Here is a 20,692-nt window from a genome sequence, read left to right on the forward strand (position 1 = left end):
TTCTACCTCTTCACTCCAAGATGTCCGTTGTCGAGACGGGTGAGCATAAGACTGTTCTCGTCCCTCCACTTCCTCGACTTCTTCCGGTTGTTGCTGTTGCGATATTTGGAGATTCCCACGACGCTTATCACACTGTGCCGCTATGTGGTCATACGATCCACACAGCCGACACGTACGACGTTGCCCCGCATATGTTACATATACTTGAGTTCGAAATGCTTGCAACATAATATAGGACGGTATGGGATGGCGTAAGGTCATTTTGACTGAATATGTTCCCTCCAAACTTCCAGCATAAGGTCCAGCGGCCCACCGACCTGCAGAGGCCATATGAACCGTACCATAATTACGTAGTTCATCTTTTATAACAAATTCATTCGCCTCAAAAGGCACATTCCTTATTTTAACCCATGTGTAGTGTCGTGATACATCATGTAGACGTACTGATACAGCTGAATTGACGGCTATAATGGTCTCTTGATACTTATCCACCACCGCTTCATAAACATTTGCTGACGTCATTTTAACGAAGATCCGTGTCGTCCCATTAAGTGCTACACCACATATCTCTTCATTTGCGATACCGTAGGTATCACGGATAATCGCCGGTAGTAACAAGTCCATCGTGGCTCCAGTGACAGCCCCACGGGTCAACTCAACGCAAACAGTGTTGATGCGTCTGTAGCTCTGCAGCGCCATGTTGGTAAATGAGCAGCGCACGTCCTCACTTCTCAATGGTTGTGACGAACTGAGGTAGCTCGCCTGAACAGCAGAGGGGTGCAGCGCACAACCTCACTCGACCGTGGTCAGGCAGCGAATGCACTCAAAAACTCACAGGTATTAGCACCAACCTTTGTGTGTATACATTCCAAAACACCTGAGAACTACCAACCACTAATAAATATGCCAGGAACAGAACACTGTAACGCCCTCAGAAAAGGACTCCATAATTATTATTTCCGTGAATGAATTAGCGCAGCTTGTAACGGTGATTGTGACTGGTTGAAAAAATTAACTGCCGTAATTAATTAATTTGCCAGTGTCTATATACAAGGAGATTTATGAATGACGCTTTTAATTAATTACCGATCGGATGTATCCAATATTATAAAATAATAAAATTTATTTAACAAGGTGATGGAATGTATTGTAAAGGAACTGTTATAATGACAGGTCTATGATCATCATACATCAGTCAAGTTTGCTGCAAGAGTTGCATGCTTAAGAGAGGCTCCGTCTTAATAATAATAATAATAATAACAATAATAATGTTTATTTATTTATTTACTACAAGTACATATACAAGGTATACAGTCCTAGCTGTCAACAGTGACATACTACTATGTATAAAGCCTATTCTTACGCAGCGCATATCGGGCAAATTAGGTCAGTTTTGCCCAGGATGCGACTCACACCAGTAGACTAACACCCAGGTACCCATTTTACTGATGGGTGAACATACACATCCGGTGTAAAGAAACACGCCTAATGTTTCTCGCTGGGAATCGAACCCAGACGCTCGCCGTGTGAAGCAAGAGTTTTAGCCACAAGGCTAGGGAGTTCTAAAATAAACCGTGGTGTTCACCAGTACGGAACAATAATCAACGTGAACCTTCTCCTAGAACAGGTTATTTAGGTTACTGATGCTAATTCCTTGGATACCTATAAGATTTGGTTAAACAAAAATCTGAGCAAGAACTGATGAATCTGAATAGGATTTGTGATGTTCTTATGTTATATTAAAAACATATTCATCCCTTAAATAAATATTGAAGTTAAGTTTCAGTGTTCAGCACACAGAGTGACAAACAACAGAGGTTGTGTACAGTTGGTGTACTTCAGGTGTGGCGGGAGTAGACAGACAATTTACCTGATCATGTGTTGAATTGTAAAACGAAATGCCTATAGTTGTTTTTCAAATCCCCTGTGGTTTTGTATATATATGTGTGTATATTTATATATATTCATATATATATATATATATATATATATATATATATATATATATATATATATATATATATATATATATATATATATATATATATATATATATATGTCGTGCCTAATAGGTAAAACTAGCCAATTAGCAAGAACTCATTTAAAATTAAGTCCTTTCTAAAATTTTCTCTTATGCGTTTAAAGATATATTTTTTTCATTAATGTTGCTGTAAAAAACTATAATTTTGCATCAAAAGGAACTTAGAAAACTTACCTAACCTTATTATAACAAGAACAATTTATTTTAGCCTAACCCAACTAAATATATTTTAGATTTGTTTACAATAATTTAATACTAAACAAATACAGTGAAATATATTTTTTTCGTTAGGTTCAGAATGATTTTGGCGAAATTATTGCATACACAAATTTTTACTTGTCCTATATGGCAAGATGAGCGTTGCTATTTAAGCCAAGATCGCAAGTTCTGCCTATTCGGCACGACATATATATATATATAATATATATAAATATATATAAATATATATATATATATAAATATATATAAATATATATATATATATATATATATATATATATATATATATACATATGACGTGCCGAATAGGCAGAACTTGCGATTTTGGCTTAAACAGCAACGCTCATCTTGCCGTATAAAACGAGTGAAAATTTGTGTATGCAATAATTTCGCCAAAATCATTCTTAACCTAACGAAAAAAATATATTTGATTGTGTTTGTTTAGTATTAAATTATTGTAAACAAATCTAAAATATATTTAGTTGGGTTAGGCTAAAATAAATTGTTCTTGTTGCAATAAGGTTAGGTAAGTTTTCTAAGATTCTTTTGGTGCAAAATTAAATTTTTTTACATTAACATTAATGAAAAAAAATATATCTTTAAACGTATAAGAGAAAATTTCAGAAAGGACTTAATTTTAAATGAGTTCTTGCTAATTGACCAGTTTTACATATTCGGCACGACATATACATATATATATATACATATATATATATATACATATATATATATATACATATATATATATATACATATATATATATATATATATATATTATATATATATATATATATATATATATGTGGTGTGAATATAATGCAGAGAATTCGTAGTTTGGAAGTTAGGAGGAAGTGCCGGATTACCAAAACTGTTGTCCAGAGGGCTGAGGAAGGGTTGTTGAGGTGGTTCGGACATGTAGAGAGAATAGAGCGAAACAGAATGACTTCAAGAGTGTATCAGTCTGTAGTGGAAGGAAGGCGGGGTAGGAGTCGGCCTAGGAAAGGTTGGAGGGAGGGGGTAAAGGAGGTTTTGTGTGCGAGGGGCTTGGACTTCCAGCAGGCATGCGTGAGCGTGTTTGATAGGAGTGAATGGAGACAAATGGTTTTTAATACTTGACGTGCTGTTGGAGTGTGAGCAAAGTAACATTTATGAAGGGATTCAGGGAAACCGGCAGGCCGGACTTGAGTCCTGGAGATGGGAAGTACAGTGCCTGCACTCTGAAGGAGGGGTGTTAATGTTGCAGTTTAAAAACTGTAGTGTAAAGCACCCTTCTGCAGCAGGCCGGACTTGAGTCCTGGAGATGGGAAGTACAGTGCCTGCACTCTGAAGGAGGGGTGTTAATGTTGCAGTTTAAAAACTGTAGTGTAAAGCACCCTTCTGGCAAGACAGTGATGGAGTGAATGATGGTGAAAATTTTTCTTTTTCGGGCCACCCTGCCTTGGTGGGAATCGGCCAGTGTGTTAATAAAAATAATATATATATATATATATATATATATATATATATATATATATATATATATATATATATATATATATATATATATATAAGGAATTCGCAAGAGCAGGCGAAATATACACAAACACTGATCTCTGGCTGAAGGAGACTCGAACCTGCGAACCTTGGAACAAGTACGCAGTGCTATACCAAACTCACCACACTGGACCAATACCTTGGAGTCCAGCTTGTGCTAGACTTTGATCCAAGGCAGCCAGCTTTCAGGAAGAAGGCTTACAGCTTTTCATCTCATCCCCTGCATGCATCAGCCTTACTAGAGATTTTAACAATGCAAGGAATTCGCAAGAGCAGGCGAAATATACACTACGAGGTTTGCAGTCTTTGGTCACCTAGCCTATACTCTGTCTGCTGTCTTCTTTGCCCTTCCCCGATCTTCATGACTTTGCATTTGGTGGGGTTAAATTCGGGGTGTCTTGTATTATGGTTGTGTGTTCTGTTGCAGCTGTCAAGGAGGAGTTTAAGAGGAGGGTTTATATCAGAGTTCAGCGTCCTATGTATGTAGTAGTAGGCACAATAAAAAGTGTGGGTGTTTAGTATATTGAATAAGTTAGGTGGGATATGATTGAGGTGTAAATAGAAAGCAGGAATTAATAAAGGGGATGTAAATAGCGTTCTAAAAATATCTAGAATAGACATAAGTCGCAGCAATGGTTTTAAGTTGGAAAGATTCATATTCAGGAAGGATATAGGGAAGCAATGACTATGTTAAGTCATTGGCTTAAGCCTGTGGGAGAATTGGACCTGCCTCGCATGGCCCGGCAGGCCTCTTGCAATGTTCCTTTTTTATAATCTTATGTTCTTATCTATGTTTAATAGCATCTCATTTATTTTTAAGTAATCGCCATTAGCTACTTGTCTAATCTTCTCCGAAACCTGTCTCTTCTACCATCAAACACAGACTCACAGGAATGTTTCCCCATCTTGTAAATCATTTACATAAAACAGGAATAATGACCCCTGGAGCTGATCGCTGAGGTGAGCAAATGTGGTTTTCTTGCCCAATCAATAAAGACATAAATTCAGTTTCACTAGAGTGACACTGAATTTATTATGTTAGTGTGAGTGTATTAGCTCCTGTAAATAATCTTTTTTAGATGCATAAATATTTTTCCCACTAACTCCATTATTGATCAGAAACACTGTGCTGTATCGTGTTCATTCAACATTCTTCGCAATGTGACAGTACTGAGAAGTAATTTGTTCATCGCTTTAAAGCGTCCGTTCAATAACTTGATTCTTCTTATATGAGACTTCAAAAATTTTGGAACACGTAAAACAAATGTTAACTCACCAAAATGAATTCCTGAGCCTGAGCGAAGGACTTTAGAACAAAGGCTGAGAGCCAAGTGGAGCCAGAATCATCAGCGTTGCCGAAGGCGCTGTAGGAGCCATCATTTCTCCGGTACAAGAGTTCCCGTTGATAACCTGTAGAGATAACATCATGTTATAGTCGCTCAGTGATAAGTAAAGTTCAGTGCTAATTGGCGCTTATACATCAATATATTAAACTGTAAGTAGTAATCAGTATTAATAAGCATTTAAAACATGTGAATAAGTGTGAGCGGATAATGGTAAGCCTGATCATGAGTGTAAGCAGGAAATGTTAACACTAAGTGTAAGCAGGTAATGCTAACACTGAGTGGAAGAAGGTAATGTTAACATTAAGTGGAAGAAGGTAATGTTAACATTGAGTGGAAGAAGGTAATGTTAACATTGACTGGAAGAAGGTAATGCTAACATTGAGTGGAAGAAGGTAATGCTAACATTGAGTGGAAGAAGGTAATGCTAACATTGAGTGGAAGAAGGTAATGCTAACATTGAGTGGAAGAAGGTAATGCTAACATTGAGTGGAAGAAGGAAATGCTAACATTGAGTGGAAGAAGGTAATGTTAATACTGAAAGTCAACAGGTAATGGAAACAGTAGTCCTGAGTGTGAGCAGGTAATGGACTACTGAGTGTGAACAGATAATGGACATACTGAGTGTGAGCAGGTAATGGACTTACTGAGAGTGAGTAGGTAATGGACTTACTGAGTGTGAGGAGGTAATGGACTTACTGAATGTGAGCAGGTAATGGACTTACTGAGTGTGAGCAGGTAATGGACTTACTGAGTGTGAGTAGGTAATGGACTTACTGAGTGTGAGCAGGTAATAGACTTACTGAGTGTGAACAGATAATGGACTTACTGAGTGTGAGCAGGTAATGGACTTACTGAGAGTGAGTAGGTAATGGACTTACTGAGTGTGAGCAGGTAATGGACTTACTGAGTGTGAGCAGGTAATGGACTTACTGAGTGTGAGCAGGCAATGAACTTACTGAGTGTGAGCAGGTAATGGACTTACTGAGTGTGAGCAGGTAATGGATTTACCGAGTGTGAGCAGGTAATGGACTTACTGAGTGTGAGCAGATAATGGACTTACTGAGTGTGAGGAGGTAATGGACTTACTGAGTGTGAGCAGGTAATGGACTTCCTGAGTGTGAGCAGGTAATGGACTTACTGAGTGTGAGCAGGTAATGGATTTACCGAGTGTGAGCAGGTAATGGACTTACTGAGTGTGAGCAGATAATGGACTTACTGAGTGTGAGGAGGTAATGGACTTACTGAGTGTGAGCAGGTAATGGACTTACTGAGTGTGAGCAGGTAATGGACTTGCTGAGTGTGAGCAGGTAATGGACTTGCAGAGTGTGAGCAGATAATGGACTTGCAGAGTGTGAGCAGGTAATGGACGTGCTGAGTGTGAGCAGATAATGGACTTGCTGAGTGTGAGCAGGTAATGGACTTTTTTTATCTTAGTAATTTAATCTGTTACTATTTAGTATGAAGTGCTAGTATGTATTACGATATCTGACTTTTGCGTGATTTAAAAAAATAATTGCAACGCGATCTGCAAGTTAGCCTCGCCTGATCAACATATTTTTTCACATCTATGTTTTTCAATGAGACACCAAATACATCAATAACAAGAGCTAATCAAAGAAACTCGCTGACATATTTGGAGTCAGCACCACAAAGTTACACTAAAACCGGTGTAATATCATTGACCAGAAAGTGAATGTTGGCTAGTGAACTGATCAACTAACTTACTCATAAATTAGCAACATTTGTCACGTTACTCTTTACCATCAGTGACTGGGTTGATGAGGTATCAATTACAACAACAACCATTTCAGTGACTGTAGTTTAGGTGACTCAAGATTCATTCCATGATTCTGATGTATTAACATATTTGGCATATTTAACAAAATTAACCAGATGGGAAGGAGGCGGCAAGGAAGACCATAGGCTCTCTACCGAGGTATTTACTATTTCCGGCTCACTAAGTACCATACAGCATTGCCACATCCCACGTCACTTAGAGTGACCCCCTTCCCCCCCGTCTTTGCAAGTGGGAATAATGACAACAGTTACGAGGGGGGGAGGGGGGATGTGGGACGGAGTGGCAATACCTCCATTCAGAGATTCCAAGTTGCTCGTACAATATACACGTCTAACTTAATTCTGAAGGACCATCTAATTTACACAAGACACACTATCACTCATTATCAAAGATATTCACTGTTTGCTAGTTCATGGAACCACAGTTCATGAGAGCATACTGATCCATGGAAACTCCATTGGTTCAATGAATCACAGCTGGTTCATGGAATCACACTCGTTTTCGTAACCAGCATCTGATTCAACTGTGGATGACTCTCCGCCAGCCACTGTACAAGCATTGTCAGGCATCTGGTGAACACTCCCTCCCCAGGTGACTGTACGACATAAACTTAGTTATGCTTAACAATTCGCAAACTGGCGAAATTATCTACAAACATTATCTCTCGGTTCACAGCAGGATTAGAACCTGTACACAGTACTTTACCCATTCAGACAGAGAGACACCAGCTTCGAGTGACTGTTAAGCTTCAGCTGGACACCCTCACTTATGTGGGATTTGCTTGAGTGGCTAAAGTACGGTGTACTTTGATACAGAGTGTGCAGGTTCGAATCCTGCTTTGGACTGAAAGGTAATGCATGAAAATAATTTCGCCCGTTTGCGAATTGTTAAGCATTTCATTATCTTCACTGAATGTGGCAGGATTTGATGAAAAAAAATTATCACTAACCTGGTGTCTCGGGGGACAGGAATGACCGTGCGGCTTCGGCTAGGTGCCCATATTTATCTGAGAACTGGCTGAGTGGTGAAAATACTGTGTACGTTGATACAGTGTGCAGGTTCGTTTCCTGCTGTGGACTGACAGATAATATTTGTACACCTAGTTATGTACTTACCAGTTTGATGCCCTTGTTGACACCTGGTTCCTAATTACCAGGCAAAACGAAACTTGTACAAGTACGAAGGTGCATGCACGGCGTATGGATATAACACTTGACAAATCTGGAATTGATATCCAGTAGCCTTTTACTAATGCTGTTGTATTCCGATTAAATCTCTAACTATCTTGCCCAAAAATAAGGATTGCTATCTAAATGATGAAGAAGGCGGGGAAAAGATGGACTTCCACGCCCCCAGGTCATTGTAAGTCTGTATGGGTACTTGGTGTCTTAGACGTATGTAGACGTCAGACACTCATCTTGATGATGAGCTGTTGCAGTTACGAAATGTCATTAAATCATTATAATTGATAGTCAGAACTTACACTTAAAATGCTCTCTAAATCAAGTTCATTTTCAAGATTGTGGATTCCGCCTAAAATCCAGGAAGTTCACTAATAGCACTTATATGAGTCTTGGTGCTCAATCACACATCAGTAATTTGAGTCCCCATCAAATTAGAGGCACCGGCAGTGTCTTGTTAGGTGCAAAACCAAAGACTGTGGCACCAGTCTGGCGCAAGTGCCGGCTCTGACTGAGATGCTGTCAAATGGTTGCCAAAGGAGCCTTAACTGTCCATGACACATCAGAGCAATAGTAACTATGATGTTCATAAAGCACAGGGTCCTGAGATTCAGAGACTTTTTTTTTTCAAATATTACCGCTGTCATTGCAAGACAATTATAAAAATAACACATAGGCGTGAAACTCGCCTCTCAAGGTGTGATGATAGATATTAGCCCATCATTTTCCCAACTTGGCAGCGAGGGTGTTAACAGACACACACACACACAAGACAAGGAAGAGAGTTTCTCCAAAATTTTTAGAAAATTCAGACATATGGGGATTCAGAATATCTCCACAACACTGAGTAAGGACAGGTAATGATAACACTGGTCCTGAGTGTAATCAAGTAATAACAACAGTGAGTGTGGGCAGATAATGATAACACTGGTCCTGAGTGTAATCAAGTAATAACAACAGTGAGCGTGGACAGGTAATGATAACACTGTCCAGGTAATAAAATCAACTGACCTAAAAGCCGTTAAACATTTTTAGGTTCAACATATTGAATAATAAGTTGTATAAAAAATACGTTACCACTTTTGGTTTTGTTGTAAATCAAATTTGAAATGCTATATCAAGCATGCTGTGAGTGCAGTGCTCTTGTACATGTAGCTGACTTCTGTTCATTCGAGATAAGCCAATATTAATTTCACTTGATCATAGCATTTTAAATAGTACTGATCAGGGTATTGTCATAAATACATTTCTGTTACCAAAGAAATATAAACTCTGTTGACCTCTAGCACATTACCCAGACTCAGTGAGATGTACATCAACAAAAGCTGCTAATAATTAGTTTGACTATGCAATCCACAGATTATTACAAGCACACACGATCAACTGCCCATAGATAAATGACGTGTAACTACACAGTTAACTAAAATACCTGTCTTCATAAATGTGAGAAGCTTCTTTGTAGATTCCGGTGTAGATTGGTTTGTAGCCTTTAGGTACTGCATGATGAAAATATTGGGAGCAAAGTTCAGCATATTTTGTTCACCACACCCGTATGGCATTCTGATCAGGTCCCCAAGATTCTGTTTGGTAAACATTAAAGGAACCCATTGTCAGTAAAAATAAAAATAATACAGATACTGGCCAGGTTGTGGCAGCCACCACCAAAATTCTTATTTTAGGAGGGATGTGGGTGGCCTTACTGTCATTTTCCAGCCTTGGCACACGCCTCGACCCACAGACCATCTGCATCGGTGTTGCCCTTCGACTTGCCGCCCCTATTCTCTCCGAACACAGATGTATTTGTGGAAATGAAGCAGCAGACCGATTCGGGTACCATGGTCTTGTGTGCCGTAAATACAAGGGAAAGATTGCAAGACATGAGGAGGTTAATAACATTATCAAGAGGAGCCTCACAACAGCCGGATGTCCAGCAGTAAGGGAGCCACCCCAGCTGTGCAGATCTGATGGCAGCCAGAAGCGTCCAGATGGTATCACCCTTCAAGCCTGGACAGATGGTAAGCAGGTGGTGTGGGACTATACATGTGCATCTACCTTGGCTGATACCTATCTCCAATACACCAGGGAGGAAGGAGGGGCAGCTGCCAGCTTTAGGGAGTCCCAAAAGTCTAGAAAATATGGAGAACTTGCCCATCATTATATGTTTGTTCCCATAGGCTCAGAGACCCTTGGTTCATGGGGAAAGAATGCATCTAAATTCCTTATGGAGCTGGGAAAAAGACTCATCAGGGGATCCCAGGGCAGCTAGTTTTCTGTTCCCGCGGCTCAGTGCGGCTGTTCAAAGGGGTAATGCCTGCTGTATTTTGGGCACGCGCCCCAGCTCTGAGGAGCTGGATGAGATTTTTGCCTTATAATCGGTGATACACACGTAACAACATGTACCGTATATGCCACCTTTATATCAACAATGTATCTCTTAAATCTTCTGTACCATATTATGTAATAAAATATTCCTATTAGTAAAAAAAAAAGAATGAAAAGATGGGGTGGTAGGGGAAGTGGAATATTCAAACGGCTTCAGGAAGAAATCCAGGAAGAAGTGGATAAAAAGGCTTCCTTGAAGCCTTTTTATCCACTTCTCCGAGGCTGTGGGTCCCACAATTTACACCAGAGGTGGACCCCATAAAATTAAATGATGTATATTATATATTTTGTCCTACCAATGAGATCATTTTATGCAGATTAGAAAATGTGTTAGTTTATTCGTCAGAGAAAACTACTTAACATTGGTCTTTCTAATTAGTTGACGTGTTTAGATTTGCCCCCATTTTACTGGGGCCACGGCAAGACAGGACTGTGGATGGACACATGTGAAGGTCGAGGCAGCCTCTGTCCCGATAATGGTTCATAGTGGTAAGTACCACTGACTTGTAGGTGTTGGACTCAGTGGTCCAAGCGAACATTTTTGTAAGTGCCCGAGGGCTTTCATACGATGGCAACCGATGTTAAGCCACACGACAAACATCAGGAATAACAACTAAGTCAGTTGTATATTCTAAGTCAGGTACAGGATGGACTAGGTCGGGTGTAAGGTCTTAATTAAGTGCAGGATCAAAGTTACGTGCAAGAAGAGACTTCAGGTTTCCACCAGTCTTTTGATAAGTCAAAATTAGCTTAATAATTCAGAGTTATTACATGTAGTTTGTATTGCATATTAGCATTAGCTTTCTTGTTAATGATACAGATGTGATAGGTAAGATGCTGGAAAACTACTGAAATGTAATGTTGCGAATTAAAGAGACTTATGTTAAGGTACCCTGTTCGTTAAATTTCTAATTTGATTATCCACTGAACGATTGGTAGCAGTCTTTACAAGGAATTATGTAAGCATTAGGATCATCAAGAAAGGTTTATTTCTGAGACACTGGTAATACAAATGCTGTTATTTTATAATTATAGGGCTTCTCTTTCTTTATATTTATATGTTGTATTCAAAATTAAAGTGTGTGTTCTATAGGGTGTCTTTCAATTATGTTAAAATAATATTTTAAATGACAACTGGTAGGAGTGTCCTAACTGTAGTTATTTGCTAAAATAATAAACTAAATTGGGATTTTCCCGTTATATAAGTATTATATTATATTTACTACTCAGTGATTTTCTGTAAAACTTGCAAATCACTTCTTCGAGATCTTGTTGCGGAGTGAACCAAGAATATTGAAATTTAATCACTGTTCGTTGCATTACCATTAACATGCCATCATTTATTTATTTATTAATTTGAACATGATACAGTGAAGTACAAAGGAATAAAATTATTACAGTGCAACATGCCAAAGTCCCTTGTATGCAAAGCATTATGGGCAGGCTTAAAATTAACTTAAGATTAACAAAGCAATGATATATTCAGTGGTAAAAACATTATTGTAAACAGATAACAATTTAGCACAAATGAGTATTATAAAGACAGGTCATGTGGTCATTTACTGTGTTGCTGTGTAATCAGTAGAATGGAGTATTCTGTTAGGTAATGTAATTAAAAATGAAGTTTGATCGGGTCACAGGTTAGACATTTATGAGATACAATAATGAGAAACATTTATGAGATACAATTATTCAGTATTTATTTGGTTGTGGGTGAGTAAGTGATTTTTGAGAAGAGACTTAAATTTATAAACAGACAGTGTTTCTTTTACATTCACAGGTAATGAATTCCAGATTTTAGGGCCTTTTATGTGCATTGAGTTTTTGCATAGTGTGAGATGGACACGAGGAACATCAAAGAGTGATCTGTGCCTTGTGTTATGGTCATGTGTTCTGTTGAGGTTGGTAAGGAGACGTTAGTGGGGAGGGTTTATATCAGAGTTAAGTGTTCTATGAATGTAGTAGGTGCACTAATAAGTATGGATGTTTTGTATTGTGAGTAGGTTTAGAGTTTTGAATATTGGTGGAGTGTGCTGTCTGTAGTGGAAATTTGTTATCATTCTGACTGCAGCCTTTTGTTGGGTAATTAATGGTCTGAGATGGTTTATTGTTGTTGAGCCCCATGCATAAATTCCATAGGTGAGATAGGGGTAAATAAGAGAGTGATATAGGGCCAGGAGGGCTGACTGTGGAACATAGTACCGTATCTTCGATAGTATGCCTACGGTCTTGGAAATTTTTTTGGAAATTTGTTGTATATGTGTTTGAAATTTTAGTCTATTATCAAGGTGGATTCCTAAGAATTTTCCCTTTGTGAATTTTGTGATAGGTGATCCGTTTATCATTATGTTAAGAGGGACGTCTGTAGCTCTGTTACCAAACTGAATGAAGTAGGTTTTGTCAATGTTTAGAGTACGTTTGTTAGTACTCATCCAGGTAGATATTTTCTGTAACTCGGTGTTTACAGTATTGGCTAGCGTGACTGGGTTCGGGTGAGAGAAGACGTATGTAGTCATCTGCAAATAGTGTGGGTTTGAGTAGTTTCGATGCATTTGGTAGGTCATTTATGTATATGAAAAAGAGAAGAGGGCCAAGGACACATCCCTGTGGAACACCAACTGTAATTGGCTGTGCGGAAGAGCTTGCCCCGTTTGTGTACACATATTGGCTTCTGTTGCTGAGGTAAGACTTCAGGTAGTTGAGGGAGTGCTCTCTTATACCATAGTGCGACAATTTTATATGGAGCAAGTCATGGTCAACTGTATCAAAAGCTTTACGTAAGTCAATAAAGATCTCCAGTGGGACTTCTTTTTTCTCTATTGCAGTGTATATGTGTTCTAGCATGTGTATAATAGCATTATTAGTATTTTTATTAGGCCTGAGCCCAAATTGACAGGGGTTGAGTATGTTGCGGGAGATGAGGTAGGAATAGATTCGCTTATGAATTAATTTTTCGAAGATTTTAGAGAGAGGGTGTAGGTTGGATATTGGCCTATAGTTATTCAAGTCTGTTTGGTATCCTCCTCCTTTATGGATCGGGGTGACCCTTGCTATTTTGAGAACTGTAGGGAAGGTAGAGGATTCTATAAAGGGTGGTGAGGTATTTAAATCTCCTGTCTTGTTTTTTAGTGTGTTGGTAATAAGGGAGACTTCAGTAGGGTTAGTCGGAGCTAGGAACAGTGTGTTCGGGTAGTTGCCAGTGAGGTAGTCATTGGGTGGGGTATCTGAACTTGGGATTTTATTGGCAAGGTTTTTTCCTATAGTGGAGAAGAAACTATTGAATCTGTCTGCTGTTTCAGTTGGTGGGAGTTGGGGTTCATCTGGTTTTGTTAATTCAATTTCGCTATTTCGTGATATCTTTTTTGTTCCTAGAATTTCTGATAGGGTTTTCCAGGTCTTTTTTATATCACCTCGTAAGTTGGATAATCTGTTCTCATAATACAGTTTTTTAGCCCTTCTTATCAGGCTGGTTAGGATTGACGAGTAACGTTTTGTTTGGTCTCTGGTTATGTGACCCATTCTGTACTGTTTTTCGTATAGTTGCTTTGTATTTATTGATTTGAGGATACTGGGTGTTAGCCAGGGACTGTTCAGTCTCTTAGCTGTCATCTGTTTAATGTTTTGGGGGCAGTGCTTGTTATAGAGGTATTGGGTCTTTTTTAGAAAATTATTAATACATTCGTCAATATCTGTATAGATTTCTAGTTCAGTGTGCCAGTCAATGTTTGTCACTGCTGCTGTGAAGTTATTAATGGCTGCCTCATTGTGAAGTCTGAAAGTGACTTTAGTAGTGTCTTGGGGTAATTTGCCAAGATTTGTTATCAAGAAGGTAGGGTAGTGATCTGTGGTATTATCTGTGATTATGCCTGATTTTAAAGGGGATATGGTGTTGGTCCAGATGTGGTCAAGTAGGGAAACACTAGTCTCTGTAACTCTTGTAGGTTTTGTTACTGTTGGTAGCAACATGCAGTTACTCATAGTGTTTGTGAATTCAGTAACGTGTGGGTCCTAGTCTTGCAGGAGATTTATATTGAAGTCACCTGAGAGTAGCAAGTGATCTTTGTTCATGCGTGCATCAGTTATCATACTTCCTAGGTTTTCACTAAAACGGCTGTTTGACTGTGGTACTCTGTAGATGTTTATCAATGTGAGAGGTTTTTGTAGGTATCTGGATTTGAATTTAGCTATTATATATTCCCCATGTTCATCCCTTGTGCAAGTATTAGTGATACATTCTAGTTGGTCTGAGTAGTATATAGCTGTGCCACCCCCTTGTTGATCTGGCCTACAGTTGTGTATGGCTGTGTAACCAGGAATGGCACAGACATCTGTAGTATCAATCTTTAGCCAGGTTTCGGTGAAAGTAATGATGGACATACTGGCATGCAGGGAATTTAGTAATGCTATGAGGTCATCGTAATGATTGCTTAAAGATCTGATATTGTAGTTAAAGACAGTTATGTTTTTGTTGGCTCTGAGGAGTGCCTTTGATTGTTCTGCTGTGTAGTAATTACAGTTACTGTTTGATTCATTTAAGTCATTCAATAAGAGGTTGGTATCAGGATCAATGCTTGTTATCATAAGATTTATAGTGAATCTATAGTTAGAATTAAGTATAAGACAAAGTAAATATTCTAAAGCTATAAAGTAGCACCTGAGTGTTGTGATAGAAACACAGGCCTTATCTCTAGGCTTTATTGAACATAGAATCTTCATAGTACTTCTGCAACAACAAAATATAATGACTAGTACATCTAATAACGGCTTCTACAGGGATGGTGATGTCTTGCATATGTCAAGAGAAAAGTTATAACTACAGGCCACATATTTAAACTCACCATGTAATCTGCATCACTGATAAATGGATATAGTAGGAGAGAATCACACACCATGTGTTGGGGCCCATGACACACACCAAACTGTTGTTGTTAAGGGCCACGAGAGGTGGTGCAGTATTATCCTGCTGCTGCTCCCCACAGGACCAGTATCACTACACTGAGTTATTTTAACAAATGTAAAAATTTGATCTAAGGTAGTTCTTTAAAGCTAAAATAAAGGAGACAATATAAAAGGGACTAAAAAAATTTGTGGTGAGCAAATAAAGCGGTAATCAAATAAATGAACTAGGGAATATAATGGCAAAATAGTGAACTTATTACACTTTAGCACCTGAGAATAGCACCTTGATTATTTTAACAATTGTGAATATATGAACTAAGGTTGTTATGTAAAGCTATAATAAAGCTAAAATAAAGGAGAAAATGTAAGGGCCGTATAAACGGTAACATATCGACTCCTTTATTTTCCAACCGATTACGTTCATTTTTTGTGTACTATTAGAAGCTTATATCGAGTATCAGGTGCTGAAGTTTCAAACATATCGGCCAAAAAAGAAATGAAATATGCAAAATTTACGAAAAATTACATTTGGCAGTCGGGGCTGACTCAGTGGTACTTGGAAAAGTGGTTTTGACACTTGCTGCTGATAGAACACTTCTAATTCCATCACGAAACGTGTACCAGTTCTAAAATAAACCTTATCTTCATGTTAAAAAAAATAAAGTTTCATAACTTTTTTGACATTTTGGAAGATGTCGGTCTTGTTGCCCACATAAATCTAAAAATATTTGGGATACTTCAGAGAGGAATACGGCCACTAATAAAGCAATCATTCTTCTATGTTTGTGAAAATCAAGTCAATTCATTCATAAATAAGGACGGTCCCGGCCTAAATAGGTAAATAACTTCCGAGATATAGGCCGCAGCGCGCGGCACCCCAGGTGCCCGGGAATTTTTGTTTTCCCAAAAATTCGCTTTCTTTTACACTTTTTCCGTGACCTACGAGTATTTACTACAGTTAATCATTGTAAATTTCCGTTTTCTCTCATCACTATGAGAGAATGGGTCCTTTCACCTTCACGGGATATATCGCTAGAATTTTTTTCCTCTAGGAGCATCATATTATGCTATATATATATATTATTTTTTCAGGTGTACTTTTTATGTTTCTTTCTATGCTATTATTATATTGCATTATGTCATAATAGATCAATTGTGATAGGTAAATAAGCCTTATAATTGATATTAGCGTGGGTATGGAATATTTTGTTGGCTGGAGGTGTCGGCCATTTTGTGCAATATTCCCAGGGGTACCTGATTGGTTCTTTGATCACATTATCTCCGCCTGCTCTGGCATAATCTCAGACGGTGAATTTGTATTATATTAGACATAAAGATATAAGAAAACGATAAAAATAACACGGGTGAAAAAAAAAAAAATGCCGCGTCAGCGCTTGTTACGCAAGGAGCTGTCACCATGCCTGTTATAAATGACTGTAATTCCTAGAAACATCCTACGAAGATAATAATTATACTAGTGTGTTGCCAGAAAGTTCAGCTATTTTTTGGTAACAATAACTCAATTTTCATATTTTTTCGATTTTTTTTTTACTCCGTTAAATTGGCAGATAGTAACTAAGATATGATATTAATTTGGGAGTAAGATCTGATTTGTTATATATAATAAGTTGAACAGTTTATTGTACTATAAAAAGTAAAAAATAATATGAGGTAGTTGGTAGTAGCTAGCAAAAGATAGTTTTGGGCCTTGAACAATGATGTAATTGAAATAAATATACACTAATTGCACACACAATTTAGTCACTAAGATATGAAAATAATCTGAGAGTAGGAATTGCCTTATAGCATAAAGTTTAAGCAATTAATATCACTATAGGAATATTATTTGAGGTAGTTGATACTAGCTAGTGAGGGATGGTTCAAGGTATTGCACAGTAGTGTAGTAGGAACATACACTAGTTTGTTATTTGTAGTTTGGGAGAAAAGGGAAAATTAGGTATGATTATAAGAGAATTTTAACAGTGCTTAAGTAGGAAAGAAAAAGGTAATACAGATATTAAAGAGTAAGTATCCTATTAACAAAAAATAAATTGTGAATTGGGAATCTGGGAAGATAACTCAAATTGGGTCACACAAAGAACTGTGTGGGACACCTGGGATAATGAGGTAGTAAATACTATCTAGGAGGTGATAGTACAGGGATTAGTTCAATAATGACATAGTAACTGGCAATATAGAGTATAGCAGTTCTGGAACGCCACTATAATAACTGCTCAGTTCAACCCACCAATCAAGAGAGAGCCCACTTCCCTTACCAAGATGACATCATACCTTCCTGCATGACTGGGAAGCAGACTAACCTGCTCTGGTTAAAACCACCCGCTGTTTTGAGTGGCTCTTAATTGTCTCATAATTATACTGCTAACTTAATAGCTTAACTTTGTAAATATTGTAAAGAAGTGATGAAGGAATACATGGGTAAAGAATTCTACTCCTGCTGTGTTTGCCATGCCAATGCCTTGTCTTGTTGATCTCTATATGTTGCTGACTTTGTTTACAGCCAGATGCTACAGACCTTGTAATATTTATGTAGATAAATGGTTCAGAGAACCGACAAGTTGATAAATTAGACACATGTGCAAAACTTGGGAATCGACTCAAGGCTGAGGGACTGACTACCTCAAACACCTCCTGTTCTTCACCATTCTCCTTTGTATGGACTGATGAAGCCACTGTGTGGCGAAACGTTTCCTCATTAAAGATACCCATATGTTGCACATGTGTCTAATTTGTTATCTTTATAAAAAAATTTAAATAGAGTTTAAACTATTGAGTAATCATATAGATATAAAAAGAAATATTATAAAAAATTTGCATACTACAAGAGAACGAAAATCATTGAGTGAAAGTTCTGGTCTCGAAATAGTGTAGTTGATGAGTGGAACAGTCTGCTAATTCTTGGTTAGTTTTAAATTTAGGATGCATAAATACATGAGTGAGACGGGTTGGATTTGAGTGGGACTTGCACATGAGTAAATTGATTTATCAAAACTTATTGCTTGGGTAGCTTTGAAAATGGGTTGGGCGAATATTCTGTAAGTGGGTTGGATTTGTAGAGGTCCTGCCCACTATGGGCCAACAGGCTTACTGGAGTGTTTCTAATTTCTTATGTTCTAAGTATACCACCTCAAGTGTGAGAGCAAGAAGGTCTCCAACAGCCGTGACCCAGGCTCGATCTGATCCTTCAACGATGTGTGAAGGTGTCTGCAGCTCCCACTGTTCCAGAGAGTCGTCGCCCGTCTTCACATCTTACCAAAAAATATTTTTTTTAATAGAAAATTCTCTCTATTTAAAACCAATAATTATAAAATCATAAGCTGGATATTAGATATTGAGAAAATATTATTTTAATTTACTAGAATGAGATCACAGTAAAAACGTGATATGACAGTGTGCAGAACAACCACTGTGAAAGAAGAGTAGAATTCCCAGAGCTTTCGTGATTTCTCACATAATCAAGGAACTGTAAAAATAAATAAACAGGAAGACATATAATAAACGAGACATTACCTCACAGTTACCTAAGACCTGTCTTTTTATGATAATGTTAGTGAAACACAGTTTATATTCGACTCCAGCATTAAGAATTTAACTTGTCTAATGTATCACAAATTCTTCCCAAATTTAAATATTTATAAATTAATCCAATTTGTATAACCCAAAAGCAATGTTCATATTATTTTCAAAAGCATTTTTTATGAAAAATGATTCTACTATATTTCAACCTAACTGGACTTGTTACAAACAACCTTCCAGTTGGTTTTCAAAAGACTCAGAAGGCTAACTATATATATATATATATATATATATATATATATATATATATATATATATATATATATATATATATATATATATATATATATATATATATGCAATAAGATCACAGTAAACAGGTGATTTCGGAATATGCAAAACAACCACTCTGAAAAAATAGAGAAATTCCAAGCGCTTTCGTGACTACTCACATTATCAAGGAACTATGAAAGTAAAGCATCCAAGGAAGCTATATAAGGGGTCAGGCCAGCACCTCACTATCAGATCCCACAACGATTAAACACCTGACGCGCGCCGACCCAACTTGGATAGGTCCTTTGCACAACTCACCCCACAAACTATTCTACCCAAGAAAATTTAAAAATTATTTGTCCAGTGTATTATTAAATTCTTCCCAAATTCTATTAATTATAAATGGATCTAATTTATGTAAACCAAAGGAAATATTCATATTATTGTCAAAACTGCTTTTTATGAAACAAGATTCAATTATATTCCTGTCGACCATGGACTTGCTTGATACTACTTTCTCAACTTTTTGAAAATCAATTGGATGGTTAAAATCTCTTACATGAATAAATAGAGCATTGGAATCTTGTCCAGTTCTAATGCTATATTTATGTTGTTTTAATCTTAGTTCGAGATTTTTACCAGTTTGACCGTAATAAACTTTATCGCAAATTTTACAAGGATAAAGTTTATTACGGCCAAACTGGTAAAAATCTCGAACTAAGATTAAAACAACATAAATATAGCATTAGAACTGGACAAGATTCCAATGCTCTATTTATTCATGGAAGAGATTTTAACCATCCAATTGATTTTCAAAAAGTTGAGGAAGTAGTATCAAGCAAGTCCATGGTCGACAGGAATATAATTGAATCTTGTTTCATAAAAAGCAGTTTTGACAATAATATGAATATTTCCTTTGGTTTATATAAATTAGATCCATTTATAATTAATAGAATTTGGGAAGAATTTAATAATACACTGGACAAATAATTTTTAAATTTTCTTGGGTAGAATAGTTTGTGGGGTGAGTTGTGCAAAGGACCTATCCAAGTTGGGTCGGCGCGCGTCAGGTGTTTAATCGTTGTGGGATCTGATAGTGAGGTGCTGGCCTGACCCCTTATATAGCTTCCTTGGATGCTTTACTTTCATAGTTCCTTGATAATGTGAGTAGTCACGAAAGCGCTTGGAATTTCTCTATTTTTTCAGAGTGGTTGTTTTGCATATTCCGAAATCACCTGTTTACTGTGATCTTATTGCATATATATATATATATATATATATATATATATATATATATATATATATATATATATATATATATATATATATATATATATATATATATATATATATATATATTTACATTAACTGATTGAGAGCATAATTACAAAAGTGAGTTTCAGGGAACTGAAACTCCTTATCTCAAGCTTTATTTGCTCTAGGTTAAGGAATTCTATGGTTTATTGAAAGCTGGGGATGAAA

General features: G+C 37.3%; 1 protein-coding gene across 1 annotated transcript in view; it reads right to left on the reverse strand.

The window, feature by feature from the left end:
- Nucleotides 1-20,692, reverse strand: part of LOC128705785 (alpha-2-macroglobulin-like) — a 177,135-nt gene that overhangs the window by 97,728 nt on the left and 58,715 nt on the right. Inside the window, exons 9-11 of the mRNA XM_070085794.1 lie at nt 18,548-18,669; nt 9,549-9,699; nt 5,067-5,204 (exon numbers count right to left, since the gene is read on the reverse strand). Coding sequence (XP_069941895.1) covers nt 5,067-5,204; nt 9,549-9,699; nt 18,548-18,669 — 411 coding nt within the window. The remainder of the gene's footprint in view (nt 1-5,066; nt 5,205-9,548; nt 9,700-18,547; nt 18,670-20,692) is intronic.

The sequence above is a fragment of the Cherax quadricarinatus genome, chromosome 1 (assembly GCF_038502225.1).
Source record: "Cherax quadricarinatus isolate ZL_2023a chromosome 1, ASM3850222v1, whole genome shotgun sequence".
Taxonomy (NCBI): Eukaryota; Metazoa; Arthropoda; class Malacostraca; order Decapoda; family Parastacidae; genus Cherax; species Cherax quadricarinatus.